At 30.3% G+C, this 23,412-nt stretch overlaps 1 protein-coding gene across 1 annotated transcript; it reads right to left on the bottom strand.

Annotated features, from left to right (window-relative positions):
- Positions 1 to 1,553: 1,553 nt before the first annotated feature.
- On the bottom strand, positions 1,554 to 22,139 carry LOC143067445 (uncharacterized). The gene is made up of 10 exons (XM_076240722.1): positions 21,982 to 22,139; positions 20,908 to 21,075; positions 20,272 to 20,439; positions 18,766 to 18,878; positions 17,261 to 17,442; positions 12,449 to 12,602; positions 9,058 to 9,114; positions 6,014 to 7,538; positions 4,853 to 4,944; positions 1,554 to 3,445 (listed from the first exon to the last, which is right to left on the bottom strand). The coding sequence occupies exons 1-10, from the start codon at positions 22,122 to 22,124 to the stop codon at positions 3,333 to 3,335; spliced, it is 2,715 nt and encodes a 904-aa protein (XP_076096837.1). The 5' UTR covers positions 22,125 to 22,139; the 3' UTR covers positions 1,554 to 3,332.
- Between the last annotated feature and the right edge of the window lie 1,273 nt (positions 22,140 to 23,412).

The following is a 23,412-nucleotide window of genomic DNA, read 5'->3' as shown; positions in this document are numbered from 1 at the left end:
ATTTACTGGTTACCTGCTTTGGTAACTGTGTAACCTTAACGTTCCAAAATATTTTATAAGACCATCAAATAAAAAAAGAATGATGCTTTCAGACATCCAACATACATATTTACGACTCAGAAAAATTTAAGTGCATTGAAATGCAGGGTTAATTTTCTACAAATGTCAAATTCAAGGGAATATTTTTTTAGGCCTACTTTCGTATGCAACCGGATGTGACATACCATGATTTGGTGGTATTACACCTATAGTCATTTAAAAAAAAAACTGTTTGCTAAAGAATTAATTTTTATAAATACCAAGGTTTTCCTATCCCAGGCATATAACCTTAGCCGTATTTGACACACTTTTTGGATTTTATTTTGTCATCAATGCTAAAATCTTTGAATGCCTTTCTTTTCTTTTTTTTTTTTTTTAACTAAGCGTCACTGATGAACCTTATGTAGACGAAACACGCGTCTGGTGTATTAAATTATAAGCCTGGTATCTTTAATTAGCTTGTCGTTATGTTTTATTGTTGGTTTTTTTTTTTTGTGTGTTTCCTGTATGTACTTCTATTTATTTGTATTGTAGATCTGTCATTTTTGGAAACAAACTCATATATGTAATGAATATAAATTTGGCAAACATGAAAGAAATCAAAACAATCTTCTATCGGGTCCCCACAGGCACACGTGAACTGTGTGACAAATGACTTTAGACTTTAGAATAAGTAATTTTTTAGATCACTAGCTTTATATCTCAACTGGCAGTGAACCAGTGGAAAGAAAACTGGAAAACATATCCTTGGACGTTTTCTTTTGAATCCTTAAAAAGTCAACAGTGATAATTATACCGCTGTTCAATAGTCATAATTCGATTAAGCAAACACAAACCTGGGTAACAAACTTCAATCGGAGTAACACATCATCCAAAAGAAAAAACAACGGAACAACAGAAACACTGACAAAAAACAGTGGCAAACGAGAGTAAACATATTAACGGACTGTGGATAACAACTGCCTTATTCCTGACTTGGCACTGAAACATTTTAGGAAAGAAATGATGGTTTTAACCTGGTTTTATGATTAGCCATATCTCCTGATTATATGGCAATGTTCACAATACCTCTTGCATGACAACATTGTGTGACAGGAATACAGTGCAAACAAGTACAAGAACACTCAACACATAGATTTACAAAAATAATAACATTAGCATATTACAGCATTTAAACTGAAGAATATCAACTGACACCTCCCACATCAGTACACAATAATCAAAATAAATACCTAAAGGTTGGCCTCTAATGAGGATTAACCTGGGAATACTCCCGAAAGAACCAGAAACATTGTATATTTTAATAATAAAAAAAGGTAAATATATTTTTCCCCAAGCTGAAACTTTACAAATGTATTAGTTAGTATACTTTTAAATTTCAAAACTGAAAAAAATAGCTTAACCCATGTGCATTTTCTAAACATTTAAATGAAAAACCACCATTTTTAATAGTTTTTATGTTTGGCAAAAACTTGAAATTCAGTCATTTTGGTGTAGTTTTATTCAAAACTAAAGAGATGTAACAATCTATTTATTGAATAATCAGACCAAGTCTATTGAAAGAACATAAGATGAATATATACAAAGAAACACAACATATAAGAAATTAGCACACAAAAATGCCATGTTCTGCCTTTTTGCATGGCAAACATGGAAGGAAATTGTTAAGGTTAACTTACCATGGCAACCGTATTTTTTTTTTTTTTTTTTTTTTACTTTTTTACCAATAATACATAAATATCATCATATATGTGCAATATAAAGAAAATTGAAGAATATGCGTGGCCACACAATTTTGATGGTTACAGGGAACTGGTATTAAATTCTAAAGAATTAAGCAATACAAAGTACTTAGTATCAGGTCAGAAATACCATACCATAATTAAGTGGGTTTATGGTCATTTTATAAAACACAAAAAAAACAAAATAGACGCTGTGCATCATAAACATGGATAACTTTACAAAAAACGATGTATTTTGTGTGATGCACATATTTTTACAAGTAAATTTCTAGCAAATAAAAGATTTGTTTCATTTATCGACACGTTTAAGAATATTAAATTGGGATTGCGTTTGTGTTTGAAATGATGTTATTACAACCATGACAGAATATTAAAATGAAATAAGGTGTAAACGTGTTATTTTTTTTTTTTGTATTTTGTAACCATGTATTTTATACATAAAAGTACATATAAACAATAATTTTCTATGTTCAACTGACGAACAGACTGACTGACACACCATCAAACATAATGCCCATAAATGAGCATACCAGTAAAATGGCTGTTATATAGGTTTTACTATTTATTACTTCCCAATAATTTGTACTTCAGTATTCAAGAGTATGTGCGATAACACTGTTTTCACAGGCTTTGGTTCGACACCAAGAGTTGTTAATTCAAAAGTGATGTAAAACTTTTGGAAATTATAATAAATCGAGTTTTAAACAGTATATGACAACAGTAAGATTACATGGTTGGAGATGTATAATGTTTTAATTGAATATATTCATGTACATCATGTAATATTTCAGTGAGTAATTATCTATTGGTCTTTTAATATTAACAGTTCAAATAAATAAAATTGAGTTGCTACATGATTTTAATTCATAGGCAATATTGTAGTCAAGCCCTTTATATCAAACATGACTTTATTATGTGAGACAATTAAATTCATTTTCTGAAAGAAAAAAAAAACATCGTCAAGATTATTGCTGAATTGATGAATTAAATGGATTTTTTCTGAGACAAACGTTTTTTTTTTACATTGAGCCAAAATAATTTATTCAAGGTCAAATTAAAACAAATGAATAGTTGTAATCACCATTCCAGTAGTCAACACTTCGGTGTTGACATGAATATCAATAATGTGGTCATTTTCATAAATTTCCTGTATACAAAATTTTGAACTTTTTGAAAAACTAAGGAATTTCTTATCCCAGGCATAGATTACCTTAGCCGTATTTGGCACAACTTTTCGAATTTTATATCCTCAATAGTCTTTAACTTTGTACTTGTTTGGTTTTATAAATATTTTGAATTGAGCGTCACTGATGAGGCTTTATGTAGACGAAACGCGCGTCTGGCGTAATAAATTATAATCCTTGTACCTTTGATAAATATTTAAACCAAATTAGAAAACCCGATATAACATACATTGACTACTTTGATATCATGTAGATTTTGTTTTCTTTCAATGATCAGGAGCTTACAATAGAATCATGACAAATGCAGCGCTAGGTACGACGACATTAGTTCTATTGTTTTTGAGAGAGGTATAAATAGATTGCTTCATTATTGAGGCCTATTTCTTGGTAACATAAAATTTATGATAAACAAATCCAATATTTCACACCAAGACAGTAAACTGGCTCCCAGAAAAAGTCCCATAGATCCTCCAATATCACCTGGAAAAAAGAGATATTGGATATTACCTATAATGGAAAATACTGATGTGAACTACCACTTAACTAATCCTCTATAATTGTACAACACAAATGTTCAATTTAGCTTATACATGTGTAGCTGTTCACTTTTGAGTCAACGTTATGTAAATAAATCATAATAAAATTAAGATGTAACAGTGATACAACTTTCCGAAATGTCTAAATGATGTTGATCAAATTAAGTATACATTACCGTTTGGTCTTCAACACTGACCAAAACTATTTCATTTGCAGCAATTTGAGCAATATAGGTATGACATTGTAAAAAGAAATACAATTCAAGCTTGAAAAGTAGCGGTTTATTTTGAAAGCAAAACAAAAAAACGAAAAAACAAATATTGCAGAGTGAACTAACGACAACCAAGTACACTGAATTACAGACCACTGTCTTTGGAGAGACACATGACAAAGTGTTCAACATTCAACATTATCTTGGACGATTTGTAACAACAACATACAAACAGAACAAATCCTTTATATTGGCATTGACGCATCAAATAAGTACCGATGACAAAACCATACTACAACATGACACAGAGTACTGATTTAAGATGAATCGTAAAGACTAAAAACTGGCATTAAAGCTCAGCTTGGACTAAATAAACAAATTTTATTTTCAATAAGCCTACTATCATTAATACCACCCCAAGTGATTTAGGATTACAATGATAATCGAGCTAGGAAGACGAATAGAGACTGTGTTGAGCAACAGGTCATCTAATATTCATTATATCAAATATTGCAGTATAAATGGAACGTTTCTTAAGACAGTACATGGTGTATCTTTTTACAGAATGGAGGAGAAATTTGATTGATTTAATATTTTTGATAAATTAATATTTTTGATAGATATATTTTTCAAACTTTAATATTACGAAGGTAGATGAACAGTAAACTTTATTTACTTTAATCAAGCAATGGAATATAAACGGATCGTTTTGTCTTAGGCCCATACTTGTGACTATATACAATACAGGAAAAGTCGGCTATTAAAACGGAATCAGCAGTCTTATATCATTTGATAATATATTCAAGATGAAGCTACGATTGTTCAACATCGGTAAACTACTACAGCATCCATCACATGTTCTAGAAGCGTTTTCTCCCCCCCCCCCAAAAAAAAAAAAAAAAACTTAAACTACAGTGCAATATAAGTTGTGATAACCTTATACTTCAAATAATGAACATTTTATTGAACGGATTTGATCAAAGACTTTTAAGGATATATTTCTCACTTTTAAATTGTAATTAGATTTTATTTATAAAATGTGCGTTCTGGTCTTTAATTGACAGTTGTCTCATTGTGAATCATACCACATCTTCATTTTTATGTTAACTGTCGTTTTAGGACCTTGATTGGATACTTACAGATAAGAGCAAATGAATCGTATGCCTTCTGTTGTGTAATTTCCTCATAGCTCATTTGTTTATAATATAAATCAAGTTGCATAAAATTTTCCCTGAAATATAATTAAAAAAAAATATGAGAACTACTTTTAACATTAAACATGTCTGTAAACGATACATCAATTAATCTGTGTTTCCTTTTACCGTTATGTAGTATTAATAATGATACTAATACTAATCTTAGGACAATTTAAGATGAATATCTTGAACATAATCTGATTGTTAAAATTTGTATACAAAGTAACAACTTTCTAAGTGGCAGTACTATGCTAACGTGAAAACCTATTGCAACAATCTTGTAGGTATTATTGAAGATTTTGACCTGGTACATGAATGTAGCCGTCCGCAGGATATCAATCATCTGACTGAGGTATGTTAATATCAGATTATACATGGTTCTTACGTCCTGGAACTCTCTTTTCTAGCTATAAATCTAGTTTCCATCCACCGTTTAGTACGTAATAAAATGTACCAAGTCGGTAACTTGACTGTTGTTATCCATCCGTTTTTTGAGTTTTTTATTGATTTTTATTTTGAAATATAAAAACGGACTTTCCGTTTTGATTTTTCGTGGGGGTTTCGGTATTGTTGTGATATGACTTTTCCAGCTTTTTTGACAATAATTTCTGTCCATTTAAACCTCTTCTTATACCCAAGATTATTTTTTTATAAAAATACGATCGGTGAAAGTGTTTATTATGAGAATACTTTTTGTCGCTATTATATCAAATGTCGGTTTGATACTGTTTAAAATTGTCTAGTCTCAATTAGCTATCTTACATTCGTTTATATATACTACATTATGGAAGCGGTAAATAGAATCCTACCTTGAAGTATCTATGTTCTCTTAAGGATTTTTTTTTTTTGATAGGTTTTTTTTTGGATTTAATTGCTGCACATTTCATATCATCTTATTGATAACAAAACGTTAGAAAGGACAAACAAAGTACGAAGATCTTTGAAGATCAAAATTCCAAAAGGTTTTATTAAATACAGTTATTATAATCTATTTCTGGGAACGAAACACCGAAGTAATTAATGTTTACAATAAATTTATAATTATTAGAGTATAATAATAATCTATGTTAAAACAATAACGTTTATATTTTCAATGTTACTTACTTGATAAATTCATTATTAATGTCCATCATTTCATTGTATGTCGAAAAATATTCTTTTAGGTATGTGAAAGATTGCAGGAACGCTGTTCCGTCTTCACCAACTGTCTCATACAATGTTATCATAGCTTGAAGTTCTGTATAATTACTATCTATTATTTCTTTAACATCTTCAAATGTTTTTAAATAATCGTAATGTTTTGAAAAATTGTAATAAATGAAGGAATCTCGATCATTTACTATTGTTTTATATATTTCCAAATGAGATGAAAAAACTTTATTCAATTCCGAAGATATGTCGGAATCGTCTTTCAATATCAATTGTAATAAGTTTCTAAGATCTCTTTCACAGTTTTTCATCTGACCTGATAAAAACTGTTTTCCAATCACCAATTTTTCGCCGTCAAAATTAGACAAATAACGATCAATTACAGAACTAATAAGATGAAGTGGTTCAAAATATGTGTTATTAAACGAAATAATGGTTTCTGTTAAGGAATCTACAGCTTCTTCGACCGTGTGTATGTCTGTTTCTGCTGAGAAACATATCTTTTCAAACTCTAAATATCTTTGTTGTAATATACGATATGGTCTTTCTATGACTTCATAATATGTAACTGCTTTTGAAAAACTAAAACTTCCCATTACAGATCGAAAATCGTCGCTCCCTTGAATGATGTCTTCTTCGGTCAGATTTCTGCTTGCATATGTTTTGTCAACTAGTTCTTTAAAATAGGTTAAAATGTCATATGTACTATTTAAACAGTATTCAAGCCGGTTAGTAAATTTTACGGCATGCTTATTATGTGATAAGGATTCTTTCAACAAATAAACTGGAACTGCGTAATCATTATGTGACCTTGGTGCATAGTCGTATGTATAGTTGAATATTCCCACGCCTTCACGATACGCCGTTCCTAGTTGAGCAAAATTTATTTGAGATCGTCTGACTATTTCTTGTCTATTTAATAATTTATCAACAGTTTGTTGATAAAGAAATTCGCGTACAGACGTGTCAAGGAAGACAGTGGAATTCAACGATCTAAGGTTACTTTCTATCGTTAAAACATATTCGTTGAATGCAAGCGAAATGATATGGATATTGGATTCTTCAAAGGCATCACGCGGTCGAATGAAGTTCTTGAGAACGACATACTCTTGATATCTATACAACCATTTCTTCCATGTACATACAGATCGTAAATGGTTAAAACTAGCTGACAATCGCACCTTTAACACGCTTAATAAACTCGTTAAATCTTCTAACAATTTAATTTCAAGAACAGATAATTTTGTATGAAAGTTTGTGTAAAGGTCTTTGAATTTTTGAAATTTATCGCCATCCATTCGGGAAGTAACTTCATTTGCATCCTTTAACTTGTTGATCAGTATCTCTGTAAAATTCTTTGAAATAAACTTCTTTCCAGCAAAATTTGAATTTGATGCATATGAAATTTCGCTGTGATATGCATTAGATTTACACGGAACTGGGCAATTACAATCTTCTTCATACCGACTTGGAAAGTCATCTGTAACATAAACGTTCAATTTACTTTATATCATATTTAAGACATACTTCAAGAAATTTTCTTGTCGTAAAACACACCAAGAAGAATCCGAATTGATCAAACAACGATCTATAAACATGCAGTATCTGCCTTATGTTACAATTCACAACGTCCGTTAGCGGCGTGTTTTGCATAGGTCGCGAACGGTAATCTGACTTCTATACCGACAAAAATTATAATCTTTTGCAAAGACTTGCGGAAAATGTAATCCAATTTATATTCTTGTCTTATGCGTTTATGTATAACTACGCCCATCGATTTAGGTATAAAGTGATATACAACTCATCACGGTAGTTGTAAGTAGTAAACCTTAGTAATCATTGTGTCCATTAATATAAACAAGAAACGACGATTTACATTGCGTATGCTGGACGTGCGTTATGTCTACAAAAACTCATTAGTGACACTTGGATCTTTGCAATTTAAGTACTCCTCATTACAGAATGTTTGGTGGTTTAAATTTTAGATCAACCCCTTTTTCAAATGATTCAGTATGGATTCAAAATTGAATATGTAAACGGTAGACGGTATCACTAGCCCAGTAGTCAGCACTTCGGTATGTCAATTTTTTTTAAATTTACTGTTTACAAAAGTAGGAATTGTTCGAAATACTGACGATTTTTTAATCTTAGACATATATTACCTTAGCCGTATTTGACACAACCTGTTGGAATTGTGAGTTCTCAGTGCTCGGATAGCTCTCTAACCGATTTGATCTGAGTGTCACTTATGAATCATATGTAAACTAAATGCGCGTCTGGGGTATCAAATTATAAACCTGGTGTCTTTGACAACAATTGGGTACCCCCACATTATTTGGCGGATCACATACTTATTATAAATCATTTCTGGTTATTTAAATAAAAAAAGTAATGTTTTTTTCAAAATTATTTTGCCATTTCTACATCAGTACCCCGTCCAAAATTAGAAAATACTATATTGTTATGTGTTCAAAATTGATTCATAAATCAATCAAAATTTGTAGAATTATTCAACTCAAAATACTTATATTCAAACAATCATGGTTGTCTGAAATTCAAATTCAATTTGCATGGTACAAAAATCAATCTTTTTAATTTTTATTTTCACAGTCTTGTTCCTATTTCCTTTTCCGTTCTCTTCACATTGTGACAATAGGGTTTTTCAGGACGTGCAAAGATAACCGGAATTGTTTAACTGTGTACATTTATAATGGTATTGTTTAATAGGAGTACCCCTTTGGTTTTTATAGTTAATTTTCTGACATATGTATATTACAATTGTTACGTAAGTAGAAATTTTACGTCAATTTTGCAGTCATAGTCTTAGAATCGTGAATATTATTCTTGGTAGTTTTAATTTAGATAATAGACAAATACGAACCTGATATTACATAATAATTCAACATATTTAGGTACATTATTCACATATCAGCCAGCCTTCAAAGACTTTAATCTGGACTTTAAAGTCTATAATCACCTCATTTCTATATACAACATACCTAATATCTGTTTTAAACAGCTGTAGTATTGTCCAATTGTACAAACTGGTGGGTAACCTACAACGTCAAAATTTTCGTTATTTTGTCTTTTATTTACTATATGCGATGACCTACTTCATTTATTTTATTGTTTCGTGCTTCATGTGAGATGTTTCCTGTTATATGCTATCAAATGACAGTTTGAAAGATAACATAATTTTGTTGTTTAACAAAACTGTGTAGGCTTCAAAACTCTAGTCATAAACGCTTAGATACGAATAGATATTGGTAAAAAATAATTGATTTTATGATGTTTTAATAAAAATGAATCCTTAACCAATCCAAATATCTCAATACAATTTCTAAGACACAATTCTCCTTTTCTTGTAACATCATATATCTAAAACAGAAGAGAGAACAAAGAATATGTGGTATAATTGCCAATGAGACAATTATTCACAAGAGACCAATTGACACAAAATTTAACAATTACTGGTCGACCGTAAGGCCTTAACGAATGAGTAAAAGTTCATACCGCATAGTCACATATAAAAGTCCCCGAAATGAAAAAAAGTCAATTCAAACAAGAAAACTAAAGGTCAAAATTATGTACAAAAAATTAACGAGACACGAATAGGTGACAAAACAAAAAACGAGAACCAATGAATTACAAGCTCCTGACTCGAACGAGGCACATATACACAGAATGTTGTGGGGTTAAACAAGTTGGCGGGATTCCGATCCTTCCCTCACCTGGAACAGTGGTGTAACAGTACAACATAAGAACGAACTTTACAGTTGCCAAAAGCTTACGGTGACCTATGGTTGTTAATATCTGTGTCATTCAGTCTCTTGTGGAGAGTTAGCCCATTGACAATCACATAACATCTTTTGTTTTATTAACTCATTAGATGGATACTAATAGAAATACATCTAACAAATACACAGAGTGGACGTGGCCGTGTAATTGTATGTCCAAAAAAACAAAAAGACACTGACTACTGATCATAGAGTACTCACAGTTACTGATAGCTTGTTAAAAGCCACTAACAACTAAAATAAACATGCATCTAAGACTGAACATATCTCGAACATCATTGTTTTGAAAATAGTTAAATTAATCTGCTGTGATATATTTAAATATAACGTACGATAAGCTACAATAATTTTTTTTTAATTGCATCAAATTTCACCTGGATGGCTGTACAAGCTTGATTGAGCTATAACAATAAGATGTGGCCTAATTTCAATGATCTACACAAGAGACTATAAAAGTCAGCAACTTAAGTCACTGACAACTATAAAACGCTCCGAAATGACTATTTCAAGCTTAAGACTTTAAACCAATTAATGTGGCAAGTGTTTTACAGTACAACATATTACAAAACATTTTTTTATCAGGTGACAAGGGTTTATCTTATCAGATGAATACACAGCAGAAAAAAGACAGACTGGATGGGGCAGGGATTTTTATAATATCCCTACAATAAACAAAAAGACCTGAGAGAACTGACAGGTAGTGCAGAGCAAATAACAAGTAATAAAAAAAAATCATGCGACTTAGGATAAGAATTGTTTTCTTAGCGAAATATTTTCTGAATCTTAAAATATAACATTTAGTTAGATCATTAGTAAAGACTTTTTAAAGAAAAAAAATCTCATTATTTGCCAAAATTAAGATTTTACTATGCTTTTTTTCAAAAATATAATAAAAGGTAAAGGTCACCGTGCTATTTTTCAAGCTATGAGTCGTTGAAAATTGCCTAAATTAGGTTAGATTGTTCATGAAAAAAAATATGTGTGTGCATAAAAAAAAATCTATGAGACTGAATTTTGAAATTAATTTTGAAAAGATAGGTTTTATTGTATGTTTTAAGAAAATAAAAAAGACAACATAATGTAACTAAACTTTTCCTACTACAAGTAAAAGTAGAAAAAATCCCTATTAGTCCAGTATAATTTTTTTTTACTTAAAGAGTTATCTCCCCCTCAAATGGCTCACTTGAGAAAATGATTCTAAAAAAAGCCAAAAATGATATCTGTTTAAATATTTTGTATAAAATAATAAATCACCAAGTTTTTTATATATAAATGAATAGTAAAACCATTAAATTACAAATCTGTCTCCAAATTTGCAGATTTGGGCAAATAACTAGACTGATTTTGTACTGTGATTGTACAATAAAAAATGCCGATATACCATAAATCTTTCTTAACTCGACCGTGCAACGGCTGTATAGCCAGTCAAGGTAGTTAAAAACTTCCATTTGTTGTCTTTCTTAAAGTTATAAATATTACAATACTAATCATACATGTTCTGCTAAAATATTCTGGAAATATTTTCATATGACGTTTGATCTAGCTGTTAAAAGTTTTAAAAACATCTGTCATCGAGTCAATAGACTCTAAATTTAAAAAAAAAAACAGAAAGAACTTTTAATAACAAAACAACAAAAATGAAAAGTTCGTAAAAGATATCAGAAATCCATGTTATCTAGTATTTTTATCTAGTTGATTGTCAAAGGAAGTTTATAGATCTTTTTTTTTGTTCGTTATAATCATAATAATGGTAAGTGAATGTTATAAATATTTGAAAAACGCTTTCTAAAACAATATTATTCCTTCAAACTGAGACTAACAAAACACTGTTTCATAGAAGTCTCAGAGTTCGAAACGCTTTTCTATATTACCGTGAGTCAAGAACTTTCAAAGTCAAAGTTGATATTTGAAAGCCAATGATGTTTGATAACCGCAACACGTGAAAACTTGTATGACCCAAAGGAATTGCATACCAGTTACCAATTTAACATATAGAAAAGAAATTGTTTAATTCAAAGCACAATCTATTAAATAGGAAAGTTTGCCACATTTAAAGGCAACTCAAAGCATAATCCCTCTGCGATTATAGCTGCTCTTATTCGCAAAATATCCTGTCTTATTTCTGTTTCATATACACGAATTCAATTGTTGACGAATTAACTACTTCTATTAACGATGTCATTAAAGTTTGTGTGTGCTATAGCTAGCAGTTATCCCTTTGCAGAAATGTTTTAATTTTTTGTTTTAATGTTGATTACATTAGTAAATCATCAGATATACATTGGAAACTTATCAGTCTAAGAATTGCGAGGATTAAATTTGTTTGTAATTTTAAATCAATGCAAGGCCAGTTTTGACTGAGAGAGTTGGAACCTCAGTGTATGAATACTTTCTTTATGAACAGGCAATTAAAGCAAATTATGTTATAAATCATGTCAGTATTCAAAGCATTGAATACTGAATTCATGATACCTTCGAAGATAAATTCCACCAGCAATGGTGTCTTCCCATGAAAGGTAATGGAATTTGCGTTTAGCATTTTTGATATGTTACATTTTACCATTGATATAAAAACTGAAATGTAAATACAGACCGTTTTTTGACGGCATATAAATATGTCTGCATCCACACATTTTTGCAGCTGTATGTGAGAGACAGTCCAGTTTACAATCTCCCTGAGAGTATCTGTCTATAAAGTTTAGTTCTCTGCTACTGCATACACCATGTGGAGAAGGTAGATTTACAACCTGCATGAATTCAAATATTGTAGCATTTCAAAAAATTACATGCCAAATAAGAAAGTATACCATGTAAAATGAATGAACTTCGTAAATATAATTATCATAAACGATCGATAATATATATGTTACAGTAAATAGGTGAAATTATGAATTACATGTAATTACTAAACATTTCAGTAAATACCTGTAATTACTAGCAAATTTAGTAATTACATGTATTTACTAGTTGTTTCAGTGATTACTGGTAATTACTGATTTTTTTTGTCATTTTTACAGCTATTTACTAACTTGATGTTTTTGTTTTAAAATTAAAAACATAACTCAAGATACCAAATAAGAAAGTAAAGGGGTAGGGATTTTAAGTGAGCTTACTTGAGGATGTAGGAATATAAAGCACATCTAAAGTGCATACTCTTTAGTGATTGTGAATTGAAACTGGAAAACGGTTGTTTTATAAGTCTTGAATTTCCGTAAATATATGCATGCAAGACAATGATATCAATCCAAAATTGATTTTCATAATTTTTTTTAAACTCAAATCTCAATCATGCACTGTGGTTTAAAACTTTACAATAACTTTCTCTAAATATCTTGGATTTCTATCAAACTTGGACAGAAGCTAAATGTTTATGATCATAAGGTAATATCCGAAAGTAAAGATTGTAAAAAAAATCCTTTTTTCCTATATTACTCATAAACATGATAAATGGACTATTTTTTTCCCAGTTAACATTACATACACTCTGCAGTTAAAGTTTTTAAAACATTAGATTTTATAAACCATCCTGGATTTTTACCCAATTTTGACAGAAGCTTCTTATAGTACTAGTCAAAAGATAGTACATGTATCTGGAGGAAACTTTTAATATTTTTTTCCTCATTTTTGTTGAGCCTGGGATTAACAGCAAAAGTAGATGAGACTATTTGTTCTGCAAAACCCATACAATTTTTAAAGCTTAATACATCGATAACCCATCTTCAGCTAGGGGTTGAATTGAAGGTTACATGAATACGTATTCAATGAAGTCCAAATATTCACTCGCAAGTGCACAACTCATCAACTTTGTTTCTCAGCTAATTTAACAAAATAGAACTAGATTAGCTACTAACAGTGAATTATAATTTCACTATATCATTTTTATTAATGATTTAACAAAAAAAAATATATATATATATATTTTTTATATCTCGAAGCTAATGCACATAACAGTTCATTCCAGTTCTTAACCTTCACAATGTTATCTGATCTATATAAGTTAATAAGTCTAAATATTCTTCAAACTGAAATATTTTTTTTTAAAGTTAAAACATAATGCTTTGGGAGAATTTTCCATTTCTGATTTCCATGTCTGCTGATATTGGTCAAAAATTATCTGTATAATGCTCAACTTCAACCATTTTGGAATAAAACTAAAGTTACTCTGATTCAACCAAATATTTGAAAGTCCATATTTATTCATGATATTTTGAATACAAATCAACCATTCAATATTTTAAGAGTACTAACTGATCTTCTAGTTAGTATAACCATAACTTTTGATCATCTTACAATAATACAACATTGTTTTAGCAGTCAGTAAATAGGTGTAAAAACTCATTTTAAAATTAGTAATTACTGGTAATAACTGGGCCGTTTCAGGAATTACTTGTATTAACTAAGTGCATCGGGAATTACCTGTAATTCCTAAATTTTAGTAATTACATGTAATTCCTAATTTCACCTATTTACTGTAACATATATACACAGAAACGAGTTTATGTATATACTATTTTGGAAAACTTTAAAATGATACCATTTATATTTCAGTTCTTGTATGATAGATTGTAAACATTTGTAAATGATTGTAAATGATTAATAAATCGAAAAGTACATTTATATGTTGTTTTTATCTTCTTCAATATCTATACTCAATCCTATTTTCGAGAGCGATTTATTATCGCAAGATGAAAATAAGTTTAATATAAATAGTTTCAAAATATGATAGATAGAACAGAGGTATTCGCAAAATAAGTTGGTATTCCGTATCTTATTTATTAAACGTTTCAATCTTAAAATGGTTTCTAATCTATACTAGTTTACTTCGTCAGTGTATGCAGATTTGATAATTTACACATCAAGAACACTCAGGTTGTCAAAACTATTATCTAAATTGTGATTTAAAAAACAATTAGAACAAAAACAATATTTACTCTATTCAATAAAACTAAGCATGGAAACGGAATATGTGTGAAAGAGACAACAAGACCAAAGTGCAGAAAACAGCTCAAAGCCACCAATAGGTCGTCAACCCAGCGAGAAACTACTGCACATGAAGGCGGTTCTCAGATGGCCCCTAAACTAAAATGTGTAAAAATCACTTCGAAAGAAGTCCGAAAAAGGAGACCTTGATAAAACTAGTTCGAAGATTATGTCGTCATCATATGAAAATCAAGCACAATATTTCCCATTTTGGAGTCTAGGATCATACTACCATAAATTGTAACCAGTATCATGCCAACGACTGCTTTTAAATTAATATGTAAATGAGGCAAAATCATTATTCAAACTGATTAATCATTATTTTGTGATTCAATTAATAGCCTGAATAAACATGATGTAAACCATCCAGCGTTTCAGAAATATTATTTCAGGAATTTGACATGACTAGATTTTCTCAAAATATGTTTTCGTGTTGACGTTACCAGATAAAGAAAATATTACTTTCTCGAATTAAATAATTTCTATGCCGTTTATATGTATATGGTATGAGAAATGGCGAAATCAGAACACATTTTCCGTCAAAAAAGTTATATGATGAAAAGTTTTTAATAAAGCTTGAACACATTCACATTTTAAATTGGAAAGTTGTATATAGATGTGAAGTCGCTATACATGTTTTACTATATTTATAGATAATACACATGTATCCATAATCCTCTAATAAACAGTTTTAAAAAATCCATCCCGCAATATCTTTTACAAATTAGAGCAAAGCCACTAACCAAAATTTATATTTTGCTATATCGATGACTTTAACAACAATTATATTTATTTAATTAGCTCATTAGTGAAGGTCATACGGTGATCTGTAGTATTTGATATATTTTGTAATTTTTTTATTGGTTTATTGCCAATCATAATCATACAGTATAAATATAAGATAAAATGAAATTGAGAATGAAAATGTGGAATGTGACAAAGAGACAACAACCCGACCATAGAAAAAACAACAGCAGAATGTTAACCCATTGCGGCAACTATCAATAGACCAATCAATTGAGAAAAATGACTAAAAACAGGCACATTATTTGTTTTGGGACTTAACATGTTTAGTTGATGCTTAACTCATCACCAAACCTCTGACAGTGGTACAACTACACAAAAAACAATACACATTAATGGGACTCATTCAATTGACACTTAGCCCAAAAACAAACAACAAAGAGACAAAGGAAACAAAGAACTTCTTTCATAAAACTGAGAAAGCTAGTTTAAAGCCAAAAACTAATAGACAATCAATGACTTCTATCACTAAAATGTATTTATTGTTTAAATCATAAGCAGTGCCAAAATCACAAAATGAATAAAATGCAGTAACTCAATTCAAATATAGAAATTATATAACGTTTCGTTATCCCTCTGCTGGTGGACTGTCAGTCCCCTGGGTATCATCAGCTCAGTAGTCACGAACTTCGGTACTAACATGATTTAACAATCTTTACTAAAATTGTCCGTTTATAAATTTTGAAGTTATATAGAAACTTAGGTTTCAACTCCCTCAGGCAAAGTTGGCTTTAGATGGATTTGGCTATTTATTTCAGTTATTTTTCGGTACTAATACATCTTCGGATTTCACATGTTTGGCTTTGAGCGTTCCTGATGAAGGTTAATCCAGAAAAAAGAAATTATTTAACGTGTTGTTTTCCTTTCTTTTTTTTCAAACTTTCAAATGGAATGAAAATGAGAACCGATAAAATCAATAATAAAAGATCTAACTACAATGATCAATTTATATCACTCACGAATGAGAAGATCTAACTTCAATGATAAATTTATAAAACTCAATAAAGACTTTTGTTAGGGAAATATAAAATTGTCATGGATCGTATCACAACGGTGAAGTAGTATTTCATATGTTCTTGGTTATCGGTCAACTGGTTGTATCAGTGATCTCAGATCTTAATAAAATTACGAATCATGGATTTTTTAGGTCCAAAACATTTACTTGGCCCTTACACCTTTGACCAAGACACATCAAATACATAATAAAGATGAACCGACGTTGATTAGTTTGATCGGAACTTACAAAGTCGTATTGCTGTTTGCTGGGAAACAAACAAAACATTTGTTTAATTTCTGTTATGCAAAATACCAAATTCAACCCAGGAAATCTATTGTCTGTATATTTATATTGTATAATATCTGCTGGTCTACACAATATCTAACCTTTTTGAACTCGATCACAGCGTTTACTCGACAAAAAGCTAAATAATGTGCCTCACAGCTGATATTTTGCAATATCAATATGCAGACAACCTGATAATACATACCTGTTTCAACGGGAACAGTCAATATTTCAATCAAATTATGTGTTTCTTTGTTATGTATTTAAAAAATATCTTATTGCAAAAATATTATATAGTAACTGAAAAGCATTTCACACAGTAACTAAATGGGAAAATACCTTCATCAACTGCACACTTGTAAAAACATTTGCCCCTGTTGACATGGCCTGTCCCAAGGCATGCACCATTGGTATCTCCAATCTATCGTGAATCAGAATTTTAATACCGGCTGCATTGTGAGGTCCTGGCATATATTCGTACTGTTCTACATTCAGTTTTAATTTTAATCCATTTTCAACGCCTGAAACAAACGTTTTAGACTTCGAAATTTATATTGTAATGGGTCAATAAATAAAGTTTGCATTTTATCTTAAACGCGAAAAATGAAATGTGTGTATTATCCAATCAAATAAACTTATTGTTTATCAAATGAACAAACATATATTTCCTTCCACGTATGTAGTTCTCACAGGAAAATAAACTAAAAGGTCAAATACACATTAAAACTTATACACGTCAAATATAAGAAATATACTGTTTAAAAAAACATCTTCGTCCAAAATATGAAACCTGGTTGTCATGGATTATAAATATGTAATGTAAATGTACTCATGTGTTAAAAGGTTGCATATTAACATACAGCTGTTTCTCAAACCACGCCTCTTTTGGGTAGATGTGTACTATTCATAGATAACTAATCATGTTTACGTACTGGTTCCCAGATATGATCTCTAGGGGTTTCATATCGTAGAGACATACCTTAAGAATGTTACAAGTTAATAGGAAAATGCATTTTGGTCTGAATGCTAATTATGGGAACCCTAAAGTAAAGATTCGGGTAGTAAATAATGTTAGTGTATGTTTCACATCTCAGAAGTTCAGGTCATATAAATGTTGAAAATATGCCGCACAGCCCTATATTTTGACCTTTGAAAAAAATTAGTGCATACAAACTTTCCATTCTAGGATATAATTTTTTTCTAAACTTCATAGTAAAAGGAGTTCTATGGGAATTACATTGTAGATATTCACAGAAATGCAACCTCTATAGGTGTCATGTAATTTTCCTAGTTTTATTTATAGAACAGATTTGTTGCCATGTATTTGTGTTGATATTAAATCCATGTGGTTTTTTTTTTATTTTCTTTCGGAATTAATTAGATAGGAACATGATTGCAAAGGAGGATCATTGATTAAAAATAAATTTTAAAATAATTTTATTGTTTATAACATCGATCTTGTTAGTTTTCTCATTTAAATTGTTTTGCATGTGTCAATTAAGAGCCTTATATAGCTAACTATGCAGCAAGGGTTCTACTCGTTGTTAAAAGCAGTACGGTGCTATACAATTGCTAACGTCTTTCTCATGTGTTCTTTGGCGAAGAGTTGTAAGGTTGGCAAACATGCCAAAATATTAAACACAATAAGGGAAACAATAAATAAATAACAAAAAAAACTAAAAAGTCATTTCAAACATGTCAAGATCTAATTCAAAGCGCGTCTTCAATAAAATATTGAGAAACGCAGCGAACATTAATCGCAAAACTTCCTTTATACAAAAGAATTTTAGCTAAAAAAAAACGTAATTAACAATTTTGAAACATGCTGCGGCTTAATTGTTTACCTGGAGAGGACACATAGTCATTATCTTTACTACTCCATGTAAAACATACTCCGTGATCTGTCAATATTTTATCGAAGTCATCTTGCTTGCAGGGTATTCCTTTCCAAGAACATCTGAAAAACATTGACACAAAATATTACGCAACTTGTAACATGTATTTAGGAACATATCTCGCATTCTTTGTTGATATAAAGAAGGACCAGAAATGTGTTGTTTGTAAAAAAGGACTCCAATATCTTTATTTATAAATCTAAAGGAGCCCTTTATCGGATATTTCAAGGAAATTTGTTTCACAAACTGAATGACAAATGGTTTAAATCGTAGATTATACTAGAATTGTAGAACCTTCCTTTCCTGTTTAAAACTATTGTGGCGTTGATTTGCATATGCATTTTATGTACTTTTGAAAGAAAAATTCTCCCAACAGTAGACATATTAAATTTTGCTAGCCGTAATACAAGGTTCAATCCACATTTGTTCTTAAAATGCTCTAATCAACTCATGAATACGGCAGTTGTTATCAAATAATCCGTTTTCATGTATGTTACCGTATGTTTTTGTAGCAGTCAGTATTTCTGTTGTTCCGTTGTTTTGCCCTTATGGTTTTACGTGTCTCCCTAATTTTTGAATTGTGACCCGAACATGTTTTCGCTTTAACGGTTTATGACTATTAAAAAGCGATATACTACTGTGTGTCTTTATAGTATTATAGTGTATAGTGTAATCCAAAAATCAATTCAAAAAGGCGCTGTTCAGGTGTAATACCAGCAATCATGGTATATCACATCCGGTTGTATACGAAAGTAGGTCTAAAAAAATATTCCCTTGAATTTGACCGTTGTAAGTAATTAATCCTACCTTATATTGCAGTAAAACTATTTCTGTGTCATAAAGATATGTCTTGGGTATTTCTAAACACCATTATTTTTTATTTGTGATTTCTATAGAAAATGTGGTAATCTTGAGGTTACATGGTGACTAAACCTTGTGCACACATAGAATAAGGGGAGAAATTTGATTGGTTAACTTCCAATGATGGTTATTTTCTTATATGCAATGAAATGTTATGTGAAAATTTTTCTATAGAACTGGACAGGATAAAACTTTACTCATGCCAAGTATTTCTTTATTTGAAACAAAGATAATTCATTGCTTGAGCTTTTGATTTTGCAATTTAATTTTCTTTGGAGTTCTGTACTTTTGTTGTTTTACTTTGTACTAAACGAGATAAATAGTACTGGCGATAAACATAACTTACTTACTGAAGGATCAAATTAATGCTAATACCATTTTGCCAGCATATCCAATACAACATATGTGTAATAATTATCTACAGATTACAATAAACGATTTTATATACATTATAACAAAAAGAGTTTTAGATTATTGAACAATTGAAGAAGAAATGAACTCTTAATATTCATTATTTTCTCAAAATATGAAATCTTTGAACAACTGTCAGTCATTTATTTCATTTATTGTTTACCTATCCGATTTCAAACATACCTGAAAATAAAATCTTCCCTTTCGTGTGCAGTGTTAAGGTATAATGTTTCCAAACTGATATTTTCATACATGCTATTCCGTATATATTTCTCAATACCTTGTGTTCGATGCGAAGAAAACATTTGATCTATCAGTTCATACCAGCCATTTTCTGCAGCTAAGGATGCTCTAGTAAAACAAAATCATTTTATTTATCATTTCTTATTTATGAAACATTATTTTTTTTAAGAATTTAGTATTATTTTCAGACACTAAATCGGTCCAAATACATTTTCTCTTTAATTTAACTTTATTAAAAAAAAAGCCTTAAATACCGCAATTTTGGACATTTGTAAGGTGAAATATTTAAGATTTTTAGTCAATATTATTGAAAGCATATCTTACATAGCTTCTTGCAAAATATGTATCAGTAAATTATCAAATTTGAATATAGCGACGCATTATGGGGTTTTCTTCTTTTACTTTTTCAGTCTATAATGCAAGATGCAAAGAAACAACTTTGCATTGATAGAAAGAGAGTAACGTTAAATCGCATTGAAGATAACGGTTTATAATTCATGCTTCCGAAGTCTGTATACTTTACCACAAAAGAGTAAATCTAAGGCATTCATGATTAGTTTTCACCATTTTACTTACTTGAAGGCGTTTTGGTTACATATTGTAACAGCAGGAAATTGAAGAGTGTTGTTATAATTTACAACAACGTTGACTGTAACAGGCCATCCATAGTAATATGCAACTCTGTCTACTATTTGAAAAAGAAGACCTCCAAAACACGCCAAAATAAGTAAAAACCACAATAGTCTGAAAAAATACAAATATTTAAAGGAAGCCTATGCATATGGTCTTTTCAATTCGGTATGCATAACATCATTTCAAAAGTGGAAAAATCTATTGGGTTTTATACTGATTGTTTTGTCCTTTGTGTCGATCTTTTGAGCTAGGCCAATAGCAACTGAACAAATGTTTTTTAACGGAATTTAAGTTTAGTTTTTTTTACATATTCCTCTCTTTCATGCAGCTCATTAGTATATTACTTGTTTATTGCATGTTCTTGTATAATCTTTGGTTTTTGGAAAGGAGTTCTAAAAGCTTCTTTCATAAAGTGATCTATGCTTAGGTGATGTCTAGACGAACGGTGTTGTTTGTTCTTTAAAACTTTTAGTAGTTTAGCTTTAATTGCTATAGTCTCTTTTAGATTGTAAAATCTATAGCAGCTGCTTTCTCATTTTAGTTTGATCAATTGTGTTGCAAATTACTGTCTCGTTTCTCTACAGTTTCATATATTTGTTGTTTCGTTTAACGTAAAGCTTGTTTTTTTTATTGCTGCACTAGAAACGCATTTTATCTTCGAAACAGACGTGATTTCTAACTGAATTCACTGATGATAAGTTTAGAGATAATCTTGAAACTAAGATACAACTGTATAGGCAATGTTGACATCAGTTTAAATTAACTTACATCCTTAGAGTCGTTTGTAGTATACAGCTCCTCGTGTTTTTTTTATTCATCTTTGGCTTTCAAATAAGAATTGAACTTTTCTGGGGTAGATAAATTTTATAAAAAGAAGTGCAAAGTGTTATTTATGTTGGTGAATACTGTTTGTTCGGTGGTGTTCGAATACATTTGAAGATCCTTGGTTATATTTTAGATTTCAAACCCCTAAACGTTGACATTTGAACTACATTTGAATAAAATAAATATACGTACCTTCGTATTGTCAATTGAGAGCGTTCTGTTACATAACGAAATCCATGGAAACTGGTTTGATCTCCAAATTCTTTTAAATATTTATCTTTTTTAATTCTTTTTTCAATTCTCTTTGTACCTTCGTTTTCCTTGTTTTCCTTCATTTTCGTTGACAACAAGTTGGCTGTCCAACACTTTACTTCATATGAGTAAAAGTTCTTACAGCTGTGTTTGTATTAGCTGAAATAAAACTAGCATTGTGTAACCTTTATTTATTCTAGATATTTAGTAGTGTCCAATGGCAAAAGATGATTGCGGTATTTTCAACAAACGTAATAAATCAATGAGGAGTAAAGTAAATATAATCACTACATTATTAGAAATGGAATTTTTAAACATTTATGAAATGATAATAAGAAATAAGATGTTACTTACAGTTTTAGGCAAGGTTATTTTATCTCTCGTAACGACTGATTAAAGAATGGTAAAGGGGAAAATAGATATGATGTGTGTTTGTTCGTTGCGTAAATACATGTTCATGATTAATTAAATCCGGGTGGTCCTTCCACTTTACAGAAATCATTAAATGCTAGGAATAGTTGTTAACATTTTGTTTGTTCTGATTATGTATCATATTTGCTACTCTTTTTTAGGGGGGCTGAATGGTAAGAATAAGCAACCTAGCAAGCTTTTCAGTTTGTCTTTATTCTTGCATGTCTACATTTTCACGAAAACATGTTATTCGAATTTCGACAAAAGCAGTGGAATTGACATAATTTTAGTAAAATTGTTAATGGAAATCGGGCCAATGGTAGAGAGACAACAACCCGATAAAAGTAAAACTTTGTAATCATTAGGACAGAAGTATAAATTCGTTAAATCCTCATGGAATGATATGATGAATCCCTAATAATTATCCCCTTTTTTTCTGAACTAAAAAAAGTAGCAATAGAATATCACAAACCTTCAAAATGTATAAGTTATATAAAACTTTATTATTAAAAAAAACTGTTTTATCAATAAAGGCAACAGTAGTATACCGCTGTTCAAAACTCATAAATCCATGGACAAAAAACAAAATCGGGGTATCAAACTAAAACCGAGGGAAACGTATTAAATATAAGATGAGAACAACGACATAACACCGAAACGCAACACACACAGAAACGAACCAAGCATCAGACAAAACACCACGAGAACAACAAATATAACATGAAAACCAAATACATGAATTTGGGATAGACAAGTACCGTGCCACGTCTTATCTTAATATCTCAAAAATAAGAGAAAACACAAACGACTCAACGTTAAAATGCAACACACACATAAACGAACAATAATATAACAATGGCCATCAAAATACATACAAGTATATTCCACCTTTTGTCTAGGAAATATTTTTAAATGCAGCTGATTTCAAGTTATATGCATTTTCTGTGTTATATTTCAAAA

The sequence above is a fragment of the Mytilus galloprovincialis genome, chromosome 3 (genome assembly GCF_965363235.1).
Source record: "Mytilus galloprovincialis chromosome 3, xbMytGall1.hap1.1, whole genome shotgun sequence".
Taxonomy (NCBI): Eukaryota; Metazoa; Mollusca; class Bivalvia; order Mytilida; family Mytilidae; genus Mytilus; species Mytilus galloprovincialis.
Note: the sequence above shows the minus strand (reverse complement) of the source record. Positions and strands in the feature narration are given on the sequence as shown.